This window comes from Myotis brandtii, unplaced genomic scaffold (genome assembly GCF_000412655.1).
Source record: "Myotis brandtii unplaced genomic scaffold, ASM41265v1 scaffold4, whole genome shotgun sequence".
In the NCBI taxonomy this organism is placed as follows: Eukaryota; Metazoa; Chordata; class Mammalia; order Chiroptera; family Vespertilionidae; genus Myotis; species Myotis brandtii.
This window is the reverse complement of record NW_005365371.1, coordinates 1,150,671-1,165,121: the sequence shown is the minus strand read 5'-3', so window position 1 is coordinate 1,165,121 and position 14,451 is coordinate 1,150,671. Positions and strand designations below refer to the sequence as shown.

Below are 14,451 nucleotides of genomic sequence, written 5' to 3'. Positions count from 1 at the left end.
GTTTTTAGCAAAGGCCAGCTTAGGAGTACCCTAATTAAGTTAATAACAATGTACCTACCTATATAGTTTAAGTTTAAAAAATTTGGCTCTCAAAAGAAATTTCAATCATTGTACTGTTGATATTGGCTCTGTTGACTAATGAGTTTGCCGACCACTGGCCTATACCATTCTTGTTCAAAATAATAGAGAGATTTTCTCTTCTTATGAAAGTCTTTATAAGGTTTCCAAAGAAATAACATCTCTTTGGAGGATACTTTTTGGGTGAAAACTCTGTTGTAATCAATTTTTTATGGTAAAAAGAAGCCAGTCACAAAAGGCATCATATCCTATGATTCCATTTAGATGAAAGGTGTAGAATAGACAAACTAATGAAAATAGTAGGCTAATGGTTTCCCAGGGCTGAGGAAAGAGGGAAAAATTAGAGAGTGACTGCTAGTGGGTATAGAATTCCTTTTTAAGGTGATAAAAATGTTCTGAAATTCAAAAGAGGTGATGATTGTACAACTCTATAAAATACTAAAAACCACTAAGTTGTATACTTTTAGAAGACAGAACAGCAAGCGAGCATGGTCAAGGTTGATGAGTGGTTGCTTAGGTGTCACTGGGAGCGTCTCTGCCACTCTAAGGTGCTTGATCCTCAGCCCCAAGCAGAAGATCTGGTTCCCTGAGAGTTTTCTTTTCTTCTCACAATTTCTTTACAATTTTTATTTACTGATTGATTTTAGAGAGAGAGGAAGGGGGGAGAAATAGAGAGAGAGAGAAACATGGATTTGTTGTTTCACTTATTTATGCATTTGTTGGTTGATTCTTGTATGTGTCCTCACTGGAGATCGAACCCACAACCTTGACATATTGGGACGATGCTCCAACCAAATGAGTTACCTGGCCAGGGCCTCACAATTTTTTCTTTATACCACAAAATCCAGCTCCTTTATGCGCATGAAATCAGAAGCTATTATCTTTTATTTATAAAGTACTTTGATTTCTTTTTAAGTTCTCTCTCTCCCATATTGTTTTATTTGTCCTCAACTCTGGAAGATTTTAATATCTGCATTTTTATAGATGGGGGAACTGGAACCATGCAAGTTAAGTATCAATAGAAATGTAATGACAGAGCTGGGACTAGAACTCACATTTCTTGATACCTAGCCATGTTTTCTTTTTATATTATGAGTGGCCAGATTATTATGACCACCTGACGTTTGTAGGAAAATTAGCTATAATTTTGCGCTGAAGTTGCTGGACGGCCAGACCATTATAAATAGGAGAGCAGGTTGTTTACCACAACAGTGGAAGTGATTTTTTTCTGAAAATATAGGTAAACAATGCGATTTAACAACCTTTGAACGTGGGATATATTTGAACGTGAGTGGCCAAATTATTATGACCACCCCATCAGTACTTCGTTGGGCCACCTTTTTTGCCTTCAATACTGAGGCGATTCTTCTTGGCATTGACTCCACGAGATGTTGAAAGGTGATGTGAGGAATCTGACACCATGCCTGATGAATAGCGCTATCCAGTTCTGTGAGATTTGATGGTTGTGGAACCAGCTGCCTGATGGCTCTTTTAACTTCATCCCACAAATGCTCAATTGGATTGAGATCTGGTGATTGTGGCGGCCACCTAAGCAAGGTAAAGTCTCCCTCATGTTCTTGAAACCACTCCTGCACAATACGAGCACTGTGGCATGGCTCATTGTCTTGTTGGAAGAAGCCATCTCCATTGGGATACGCCATCAACATGATAGGATGAACTTGATCAGCAACGATACTTAGGTATGTTGTGCTATTCAGACATTGTTCCACACGAATTAAAGGGCCCAAATCATGCCAGGAAAACATACCCCAAACCATAACACTGCCCCACCAGCTTGAAGGGTTGTACTCATGCATGTGGGGTGCATGCTTACATGCTGTTTCCGCCATCTTCATGATGCAACTGGAAACGTGATTCATCGAACCACATGACTTTTTTCCAATGCTCGACTGTCAAATCCTTGTGTTCCTGTGCGAATTGGAGATGTTTTATCTTGGTAACTGCAGACAGCAAAGGTGTTCGAACAGGCCTTCAGCTTCCATATCCCATACGATGCAGTTTACGGCTAATTTGCCTACAAACGTCAGGTGGTCATAATCTGGCCACTCACATTCAAATATATGCCATGTTCAAAGGCTGTTAAATTGCGTTGTTTTCCCATATTTTCAGGAAAAAATCACTTCTACTGTCATGGTAAACAACCTGCTTCCCTTTTTATAATGGTCTAGCCCTCTAGCAACTTCAGCGTGAAATTATAGCTAATTTGCCTACAAATGTCAGGTGGTCATAATAAAATGGCCACTCAGTATGTGTGTGTGTGTGTGTATGTATTTTATTGATTTCAGAGAATAAGGGAGAGGGAGAGATGGAAACATCAATGATGAGAAAGAATCATTGATCAGCTGCCTCCTGCATGCCCCCTACTGGGGATTGAGGCTGCAACTCGGTCATGTGCCCTTGACCGGAATTGAATTCCGGACGCTTCAGTCTGCAGATTGATGCTCTATCCACTGAGCCAAACCAGCTAGGGCTCTTTTTATTTTATTTTTAATAATCCTCACTCAAGAATATGCCTTTATTGATATGCCTTTATATGCCCCAACCAGGGATTGAACCTGCAACCTGGGTATGTGGCCTGACCCGGAATCAATCCTGTAACCTTTTGGTGAAGCGGACGAAGCTCCAACCAACTGAATCACCTAGCCAGGGCAAATTAAACTGCCATGTTTCTTTCACTCTTGCATATGTCATGGCATTAGATAAAATAGTTTATTCCTCATAACAATTCCATGCCTAATGTAGTCTAAGTAAACCTTAGCCTTTTTTAATCTGGGAGATGGATGGATGGATGGATTCATTTGCTTATTCATTTATTCAACAAACATTAATTGTTATTATGTTCCAAATATATATGTGTGAAAAGCTCACAAAAACCTTTAATCACTTTAGTAGCTAAACATCCATATCATCAAGCAAAATGTTTATTCCAGTGATTTTTAAGGAGATAACCTTTTTAAAGGATAAACTGGACTAAAAACTATTTAACATGTGTGGAGTAAGTGATAGTATAATTATTCCAGAAATTAGCATAAATGGAAGCCCAGAGAAATGAAGGGACTTACCTGACTTTCACAGCTAGTTGGTGCCTCAGTTTGGACCTTAGCCAAGATTTTGGATTTCCTCTTCAGCCTTGCTTACTGCTTTGAAAAGAACAGCTTCTCTCTAACAGCTTCTCTCGTTATTGAGAGATTTTTCTACCTTTGTACCTGCGTATTTTTAAAAAATAACACCGTCTGCCTTTTCTGGTGTTCATTAGGAATGAAAAAGGATTCGCTTGCAAATGGAGTCTTCTCTTAACATTTACCCTAACACAGAAGCATAGGAACTGAGAAAGCTTATTAATTCTTATACTGTGTATTATCTGCTCTTAGGAAAGGCTGTCTAAACTATTAGATACACAGTTGTTTTGTTCTCCTTTCCTTAAGACTCAAAAATTTTCCTGCCATTTTTTTCCCATTGTTTTCAAGGACCTTTTATTTTTATGTGGGCATGGATCCCGCTCATCTATTAGATTAACTTTAAATGATTATAGAATCATTGTGGGCTGGCTTACCATATGTCTTATAAAGGTTAGTACTACTTGTACATTTTCTGAAGATTGAGTAGCACCTTCAAAATGTAAGTACGTATTACCCATTGATGGCAATGTATTTTGCCCTTTAAATTAAAAAGCAAAACAAAATTTAAAAGTCTGTCTTTGAGCTTACTTGTGTCTAAATTCACCCATGTTGGTTATCCTATATAATAAAAGGGTAATATGCAAATTGACCCTAACTGCAGAATGACCAGAACGGACGCTGGACTAGTCACTGTGAGGTGTACTGACCACCTCTTGATCCCTTTCCCCAGCTGGCAGGCTCTGATCACCTGATGGCCATCCGCAGTGGGGGCGGGGCTGGCGAGTGGGCGGGAACAGCTCACCTCTCGGTCCCTTCCCCTGGCCGTCAGGCACCGATCACCCCATGGTGATCAGGGAACCAGGGGTGGGTGGTGGCGGGGTCCGGGGCCGGCTGCAGGCAGTTGAGGAAGATGGCCCTGATTGCAGACCAGGCCTAGGGACCATACCTGCGCAAGAATTTTGTGTGCCGGGCCTCTAGTTTATAATATGTTTGGTGACACCCTATGCAATTCAATTAATTAGGAACATCGCCAGTACTATACTAGGCTCCTGTGACTACTTTGTACTTCAACATTAAAAAGTAAACTAACAACATCTAGCAGTACAGATTTTTCTACACATTATGCTTATATTTTATTATTTTATCTTTTTTAATGTTCATTGTAAATCTTCTCATTCATCTACCTTGTTCCTTGTCTCTGCAATTATATACCTCAGTCAGATAGATGATATCTTTTTATGTGTGTTTTTAAGAATCTCTCAGAAAAGAGATTGCACAAAATTTCTGAATGCCTTTCTTAGCCTATTAGAGAGGGATAATGGAACTAGAAGATACACATATAAGTTCTAACCAAAATCCCCCTAAACCAGGGGTGGGCAAACTTTTTGACTCAAGGGCCACAATGGGTTCTTAAACTGGACCGGAGGGCTGGAACAAAAGCATGGATGGAGTGTTTGTGTGAACTAATATAAATTCAAAGTAAACATCATTACATAAAAGGGTACGGTCTTTTTTTTTTTTTTTAGTTTTTTTCATTTCAAACGGGCCGGATCCGGCCCGGGGGCCGTAGTTTGCCCACGGCTGCCCTAAACCATCTCTCTCTTCTTTCTCCAACCTTTAATACATTAAAGGTTTTGAAATACATTTTTATCATTTTTTTAAAATATATTTTTACTGACTTCAGAGAGAAGGGAGAGGGATAGGAGATAGAAACATCAACGATGACAGAGAATCATTGATCGGCTGCCTCCTTCATGCTCCCCACTGGGGGCCAAGCTCTCAACTGGGCATGTGCCCTGATCGGGTATTGAACCCATGACCACCTGCTTCATAGGTCAACGCTCAACCACTAAGCCAGGCTGGTTGGGCCATTTTTATCAATTTTTAGATTTTTCTACAACAGATACAAAACCAATAAAATGTTGGGGAATATTAATATATTTTCAGTAACTAGTAAATCTTCTAATAACTTCTAAGAGCACTCTTACATGTACTGATAGTTATTTAAATAAGTATCTATATATATAAAAGGCTAATATGCTAAGTGTCCCTACTGGTTGCTATGATGCACACTGGTTGCTATGATGTACACTGACCACCAGGGGGCAGATGCAACCAGAGAGGAGGGAGCCCAATTCCTCACAGGGCCGCATGATTCTACCTTCGCCTGTGGGTTATGTTGTTGCTGGGGCACTGTCGGCCCCAAATCTGGTTTACTACACACTTGTGTTTGCATTCCACACCCTGTATGACAGCAACTTTGCAAAGTGCCCTCTTACACTCTGGGACCCCTCAGGGATATCAGAGAGCCAGTTTCGGCCAATCCTTGCAGGCCAGGCCAAGGGACCCCACCTGCCAGAGGGACCCAGCTTACTCCAAAAACGCCTTTTGAGCCATGGTGCCACCCCAGGTGCAGCCCGCTGGGGAGGGACCACGGGAGGTTGGCTCCAAGGCATGTCCGGCCCATCTTGCTCAGTCCCACCCCGCTGGCCACCTTCTAATTAATTTTCTTTCAATGTGCACGAATCCGTGCACTGGGTCACTAGTATTTTTATAACTAGCTAAGAAAGAACCTTGCATGTCTTATGAAATGTGCCAGTTTTTTTTTGTTTGTTTTTTTATTAATCCTTACCCAAGGATATTTTTTCATTTTTTAGAGAGGGGGGGGGGGGGGACAGAGAGAGAGAAACATGGATGTGAGAGAGACACATTAATTGGTTGTCTCCCACAGGTGCCCCAACCAGGGCTGGGGATCTAGCGTGCAACCAAGGTATGTGCCCTTGAGAATCGAACCTGGGACCTTTCAGTCTGTAGGCTGATGTTCTATCCACTGAGCCAAACTGGCTAGGACTGTGCCACTTTTCTAAGCATTAAATATCACTGGTTTAGTTGTATCCCATGTAATACAAACACAAATGTTTTCTCTTTGTAGCTATTTTAGGTGCGTTAAAATTTCAATTTCTTTAATTACGGAGATTTTTCTTTTAATTTCAGAGACAGTGATGAGTCACATTTTGTTTATACATCAGAAGCTTAATGGTTGACATTAATTTCCATAGACTGAGCTGTTATTAATGTCATTGTCTCTTCCTCCCTTTCTTGATCACTATTTTGTCCACAGCAAAAATAACATTTTTATTTATCATAACTATGTATTCCTTTTCCAAAAATAAATAGAAATTTCAGTATGTAGTTCTGATTGAATTAATTAGAGGGGTCATTATTCATTTTAGCATTCCTTTAAAGATATGTTCCTATAGCATTTTTTTTTCTTTTAATAATAGCTCATTAGCTTCTTGGAAGTTATGTGAGAAAAAATGGCAGGAGCCATTGCCATTTGAAAAGCAATCAGAACTCAAAATAGAGCCTGACAGTGTAAGCCAAGTTGGAAAAGTATTTTTTTTTTGTAGGGAAAAAAAATCATTCATTCTGTATCCAGAGATATAATCACTGCTGTTTAATATAGAGATTTCCTTTTAGTATTTTATTTAGATGTGTGTGACTGTTTACAAAAATAGTATTATATGCATATTACTTATGGCCTGCTCTTTTTAATTTAACCTCATATAATGAATATTTCCCCATCAATATTCATTCTTTGCAATATTACTGTAAATGTTGTGATGCAGTTATACCATAATTAACCAAAACAGTCCACTGTATTTGAAGGTAAAGATGTTCAATCCATCTGTTTTTTTTTTTTAATTATAAATGATATCTTTATAAACACATCTTTGGGTGCAGCCTCTTGTATATAGTTATATCAGTAGGACAAATTCCTAGAAGTGCAAATTGGTGGGTCAAAAGTGTGGGATATACAAATCTTCTGCTGTATTGCCAGTGTGTTCTCCAGAAGAGTTAAACCAGTATACACTTGTAGTACCTGCTGCTCCAGTCTTCTCTAACAATGGTGTTTTTATTTTACTATGTTAATTTGGTAATCCAAAAGATGCACATTTAGAAAATTTTAATTTCTTTGATTATAAGTTGTACTCTTAAAACATGCTTATTGGCTGATTGCAAGCTTTTAAAATTACCTATTGATGTCCTTTGTATCTTTTTAAAATTGGTGTGTTTCTTGTCAATATGGACAAATGTGAGTGAATTCAAATAGACTAAGGCTTAGTACAAAATGGCTTTAATAAGACTACTAATAAAAGTTGCCATAAATGGACACCTATTTAGCCCGAAACTGTGCTAAACATATTATCCTTATATTTTATTATTTTATCTTATTTAATGTTCATTGTAATTCTGTAGTAGGCATCTTTATTTTGCAATTGAGGAACTTGAGCTTCAGAAAGGTTGAGTGCCTTGCCCAAGATCACAGCTAGTGGTAGCAGTAGGATATGATTCCATTTCTGTCTGACTTCAAACCCTGTGTGGTTTTCCTTAAGTCACACTTTTCCTGGTACTTAGCTGTTGTTTATACCGATTTATGCTAGATAATTTTCTAATCATCCTTTTTTACCAGTATTGCTCCAGTGTCCTTTAAATATATATTTGAAATGGAGAGAAATAACTTAATTACTAATAGAATCAACTACCAAATAAGTAGTATAGTTACCATTTTGCAATGTTTCTCAAGAATAAAGCATCTCCATACCTTAAGAGAAAAAAATGCCATCTTTATTTTTAGACATAATAATATTAGATTTGATGCACACCAGGATCTTTTATCATTTGTTATTTTAATTAACTCTTTGGAAAGGAGCATATTCTATGATTTTGTGCTTTTATTTATTTATTTATTTATGCATGCTTTTCTCCCTATTAAGAACCAGGCCACTTGCCTCAAATTCTTTCTTTTAAACATGATATATAATGTAAGAAATGGGTAAAACAATAATTAGTGTACTAAATTCTTCTTAACAGAACTTTACAGAGCAGTATGGCAAAGCTTCTCTCAGATCTCAGTATGGACACTGCTCGCTCCAAGCCTGGGAATAATCTTACCAAGTCACTTCTGAACATTTATGAAAAACAACCTCAACATGACCCAATCTCTGCTCAAACTTCCATAATGAGCTACTTAAATAAGTTACAAACAGATCGCACTTTTACACATTCAGAGCCACTTTCTGCAATTAACAATGCAGAAAACATAGTGCCAGATAGGCCCTATGAAAATGTTCTGCCTTCCAAAAGCCCTCAACACAGTAACACCAGGAAAATGGAGGAAGTATCAGCCCCTGGAATTATTTCTACCCTTTCAAAACAGGATTCTGATGAGGAGAGCGAAATTCCAACCCTAACAGAAGGTGAGTGTAATCTGGATAATACCATTTATATTCCCTTTGCCAGAAGTCCTTCTAAAAGGAAATCACTATCTACAAGAGTGTCCCCCCAGCCTCAGATCAGTGTAGCTCCACGACAGCTGCTCAGCAAGGGTGGACCTGTCTCAGAAAAAGAAAATAAATCATGTGCACCTGGAGTGTGTTCTGCCAAAAAGGAAGCAGAAGATGCACCTGAAAAACTTTCCAGAACAGCTGAGATGGAGGACAAGCAGCTCCTCAAGAAAATAAAGGAAGCCATTGGCAAGATCCCTGCTGCCATTGAGGAGCCACAGGATGGGGCTGCGTGCCACGTTCAAGTGAAAAGCAGTGCGGTCTCCGACGGTAGCTTTTTAAATTCTGACTTAACATCTGACTGGAGCTTCTCTTCTTTCTCAACATTCACTTCTCGTGATGAACAAGACTTCCGAAATGGCCTTGCAGCCCTGGATGCCAACATTGCTAGACTCCAGGAGTCCTTAAGGTTTGGTCTTCTAGAGAAATGAACTCGGAAGAAAACAGATTGAGTATCAATGTAACTTGGTTACATTGAATGTATATTTTAAATTTCTTTATAGTGAAATGATGTTTTATATTAATTATGTGGGGAAAATAAATTGAATAATAAGTTTATTATTGGAATATATTGATACTGTAGAGCTTATAAAAAGTCATCTTAAATTGGCAATTGCTAAGAGAAGAAAGGGAGTTGTAGATAACTAGAGAAATAGTATGAATAATATTTTATTTTAGCACTTAGCAATTAGAGTTCTTTTATTAACCTGCTGGGCAAAGGTTTGCAGGTTGGAAGGATTCTCTAAAGGATAATTGGAAGGGAATCTCTGGGTACAATTTACTGTATTCACACTAGAGTTTCTCTTTCAGGAGTCCTTTTTTTTATGGCATTGTGTTTTTTATATGTGATGCTCTTTGCTACAGGCTGGTGTTTTTGGTGAGCTATATAAACATTTAAGACAAAGTATTCCACTTCTTAAAAAACATTAAGTGGTCCAATAAAATATTGGTTACATCCTAAGTGAGCATATGGTTTCTTAAAACTTTGGCACTTTTCTTTTTATCCTGATTGCATGTTTAAGATCTTTAAAAAATAAAGTCAGAGTGATCAATGCTAACAGATAAGTTTCAGTTTTTGCAAACTATGTTTTTTAATAAATAAGTATTTGTTTTTTGTCCTTATTATATTTGAACATGATGGAGTCTGTAAATCTTGCACTGGTTATAACTCTGCCTTTCTGGACCAATTATCTTCAGTACTTGAGCTGATATGAACGAGGTTGGACTCTGCTTCTCTATACTAACACCCCTAACTACTCAGTATTTCTTCCCTCCATGTAAGCAGCACATTTTTTCACTTAGGAAGATGAATATTGTGCTATCACTAATACTCCATATAGGTCACCTGCCTGGTTTCATGTGTTTAGTGCTTGTATAGGCTTTAGCATTACAGAAACTGTCCCAGAAACTCTTCCTGCTGGTCTTTAAGTGTTGGTGCTACAACTTCTAAAGTACCCAGATATAGTCTGATTTTATAGATAGAAATATATTCAGATTTTATAGATAGAAATTTCTTAAATCTAAAAATATTAGATGAATTCTAGGCTATTTTCACAGAATTATCTGTTAATTCTTTTAATTTTTCTTACTTCCAGTATTCATAAATAAATATGTTAGTATATTTGGAGGTAATAGATCACATAAGTTCTTTGAGTTCAGAAGTACAGGTCAGAATACAAAATAATAAAGCAAAGAAGAAAATTGTGTCATCTGTCTACTCCAAAATATTCAGCTGTTATTCATATGCAGAAGTAATGGCTTAAGATTATTATATAATAATACAAAAAGATCAGTCTGTTTAGCCCTTAATATAGGATGAAAATCCTTATATGTGAGAAAATTTTTAAATGCTTATGAGTTCATTTAATTAGGGGGTTAATAATTTGATTAAAGAACAGATGAGACTGGAAAATCCTTGAGGGGCTGTTTGATATAAAATGAGGGACTATTTATTTGATATACATAGCATAGAAACATGAAGAGTTCAGTTAAATTTCAAGGTGGAATATGATCCTAACAAAATGGAAGAGATAGTGGGTTTCATAGAAGTTTAAAGAAGGAAGCTACAAAATGGTAGGGGGGAACCTAGAAGGGAAGAAATTTCATTTGGATCGTAAAGAATGTATAGGATTTTAATAATTCTGTGTGTATCCTCCAAATGTCTACCCCTGTAGAAAGTCAGTATCACAAAACATAGGGGTTGGTTGAGTAGTATATTTAGAGGATGGTGGGTACATCAACCTGACTAAAATGGAAGAGTCAAGGTTATATAATGGTAACATTTAGAAGAGTTGGAGTCAAACTGTAGAATGTCTTAAGCTCCAGGCTGAGGAATAACCATTAAACATGAAGTCATTGGGGTTTGGGTATCTTTGGTGGTGATACTTTTTTTTAAATGGAGGATCACCAAATGAAATTGGGTGTTCCTAAAGTTGCATATAGTGATGGTAAATAAGAAGGATTAGAGGCAATAAAAGTGAAAAGGAGAGAGAAATTGAAATTTTTTTTTCAGTAGGCTTGATGATTTACCAGAAAGTGAAAGGGAAGGGGAAATCAAAGATGACTCTGATGTTTTCAGTTTGATCACTTGAGTCACCCTGAGCAACGTCTAAAATGAAAAATCAAGTTCTTGATTAAGTCCTAAGTTAAAAAATTCCAAGTTTAGTCTTGATAACAGTACTATACCAGTAAATGGAGAGTGGGATAAAAAGGAGAGAAAGATTGCCCATTCTCAGTAGTCCTCTTTAGATCTTCACATCAGGAGTCAGTATAACTATCTCATCATAGGAGGGTCATTCTGATCCCAAATCTCATAGAAGCTTTAGTGGAGTATCCCCTAACCTCTGCCAGGGTGAATTCAGTATCTCCTGATAGATACTGAGTGTAGAATGGAAAGGAACATCCTCCAGCATTTTGTCACTATGCTGCTGTCTTTGGATCTGTGGAAACTTCACAATGGATACAGTATTTGTGAATACCACTGAAGATGAAAGAATCTGATTCTGTTTGACCAAGTGTAGAGGTCCTAGGGGCAGGGCTAAAGAAACCAAAGAAATTACTTGATAACATTCTTCCCTTATTCCTACCACTCTTGGAGTTAGCAACTTTTCCAGTAATTTTTACTTTTCATGAATGGTGGTATTTATGTCAAGTGCTTTAAAAAATTATAAAGGCCTGCTTAAACTACATGGAAAGTAGAGCAGAATTGCAAGGCTATTAGGTAGAAAGGGCATGTAGCCAAATCACATCTTACGAAGTATGTATCTAGTGTCAGTGAATGAAATGAAAGCTCTGATATGTACCAGCTCCTAGTCTGGACTCAGAATACAACAAAGAACAAGAGAGATATTCTCTGCCCTCAAGGAGCAACATTACAGTGGGACACAAGAAAAGGAACATACAAGTACTGTGAAGAAAAACAGTGTAAAGAAACAAAAATGACAGAATTGACAAGTTTTGATTATCAGTGTAAGAGGCTCTTCCTCAAAAATTATGTTTAGGGGCTTAGAATTTAAGCATACTACTAGATAAATTGGATATGATTTACCAGCTAACAATCATTTTTCAAATCTGTTAACCCTAATTTTCCTTCTGCTCAAAATTGCTTAAACAGATGAGCTCTATAACTATATTACACCGCAGTGTTCTAGTATAACACTTGTAGAGAACAGGGCACTATTTTATTTAAAGCGTTTTATTTTAAGTAGGACCTCCCAGAGATTTATTAGAAACTAGGGGCCCAGTGCACGAATTCATGCACCTTGAAAGGAACTGTGGGCCTGCGGTGGGCACAGGGCCGGGTCTCGGCCCATCCTCCATTCCCTACCTGGCCCCTCCTGCTTCAGCCCCCCAGTTCCCTGTCTGCTGGCAGCCCCACTCCCACCACCTCCACTCCCACGTGCTGACAGCATCGGCCCCACTCGCACCTACTGATGGCATGGAGCAATTGGGGCCGGCACCAGCAGTGGGTGTGAGTGGTGGCTGCTGCCCCAATCACCCCTCAGGAGCAGGGGGAGGTGGAGAAGCCCTGAGGGGCGCTCGGGGCCGGCAACTGCTGCTCGCACCTACTGATGGCGTCAAGCAATCGGGGCCAGCGCCAGGCGCCGGCAGTGGGTACAAGCAATGGCTCCAGCGCCGGCAGTAGGTGCAAGTGGGGCTGGTGCTGGCAGCGGGTGCAAGCGCTGGGCGGGGACTGTGTCGTGCGGGAGCAAAGAATTTGCAGTAACCACCAGAGGCTTGCCCCATGACAAGGACCGGCACCCCACCTTGGTCTGACGCCCCCGCTCACCTGCTCCGCCATCACACTGTGGCCAACGCCTGCCATATTCCACACACGCCCCCTGGTGGTCAGCGCACGTCATAGCAACTGGTTGTTCAGTTTTCCGCCGTTCAGTCTATTTGCATATTAGGGTTTTATATATATAAATAGTAAGATCTGTGGTACTTCTGAAGGGCTGAGCTTATAAGTTGAATTTTTGAAAGGACTTTAGAAGTCATATATCTCACTTATACCCTTCCTACCCATATGCTTCTTAAGGGCAGGGACCAGGATTTAGTCATCTTTGACACCCCCTGAGACACTTAGTGTCTCTCATAGTGGGCAGTTAATAACTATTGTTGGGCTTAATTAAATCCCTGACATGGTCATCTAGGCTTCACTGGATTTTCTCGGTGCTGGTAAATTCATGCAGCATCTTCTTAAGAGCTTGTTTGGAGGTTCTAGCCAAGGAGTGCAGCTACACATACACCCTTGACTGTAGACCGGTCCTCTCCTCTGGGAGAAGTTCATCCTCTTCGACCAAGTGCGCAGCTTCAGGAGGGACACACATGGATACATGGATCAGTGAGGGAGGAGGGGAACACCTGCCTAGCCAGCCAGACCAACCAAATCAACCCTGATGATCAATGGAGTGACAGATGTTGCAGCCAGATTGCCCTCACATCCCAACAGCTTCTTTATAGCTTTATTACACACATCTAAACTCATTGCATTAGCCTTCCTGTAACTTTCATTCTTTATTCCTATTATTTACTTCTGAAAAAAATTCACTTTTGCTTAGCAAACACTTGTACACTATTGCTTGTTCTAAGAAGTGACAGATTGTTAAATATTTAGGATGGGAGATAGAGCAAAACCATTTTTTAACTGTCATCAATGCAAGGATAATCTATCCCACCAGTCTACCTCACTGATTTGTAGGAGGGATAAATGTAGGCAAAGCACTTTGAGAACTTGGGTTCACTGAACAGTCTGTGACTTGTGACAACATTTAAAGAGCCCTCAGCACCCTCTTGCCCTTGTTTGATGTCCTCCAGTTGTCAATATCTTAAAACTTAAATCCAGCAATGAACCCCAGATGTGATAATATCAAGCACAATACAGTTAGATTATCATTTCCTATAATTTTAAATTATTTTAAAATGGACAAATATTGAGTTGGCTATCTTCAGCCATCATATATTACTATAAACCATATTCAGACTCCTAGTTAGTTTCTAGATAGTAATATTCACATTGTCATTCTCAGTGTTGAGTGGCATCACATTAGGGCAGCTTGGAGGGGGGAGGGAGGGGCAGGTCCTGTCCAACTAAAAATGAACAGTTCCTCAAAGACTCGGGTTCTGACCAAACAAGTGGCCTCAAAACCCCTAAAGGAAGAGCTCACGATTACTACAAACTGGAAGGGTTGTTCTTGAAGCCAAGTCTTAAACACCATAAAGAATAGTGAAAAGAACTAGACTGGAAATCAGGTGGCCTGGGTTTTTACACAGGTTCTGCTGCTGTTTTCTGTACTGACTTCGTTTTTCAATTATAAAATGTGAGGATTTGACTAAAACTTCTCTATAGTCACTCCAGGATTCAACAATATTTAATTGTATATTTT

At 39.0% G+C, this 14,451-nt stretch overlaps 1 protein-coding gene across 1 annotated transcript in view; it reads left to right on the top strand.

Moving 5' to 3' along the window:
* The window catches only part of CCDC14 (coiled-coil domain containing 14), a 62,545-nt gene extending 52,857 nt beyond the window's left edge, over positions 1-9,688 (top strand). Inside the window, exon 14 of the mRNA XM_014545230.1 lies at positions 8,094-9,688. Coding sequence (XP_014400716.1) covers positions 8,094-8,997 — 904 coding nt within the window. The 3' untranslated portion in view covers positions 8,998-9,688. The remainder of the gene's footprint in view (positions 1-8,093) is intronic.
* Positions 9,689-14,451: the final 4,763 nt, after the last annotated feature.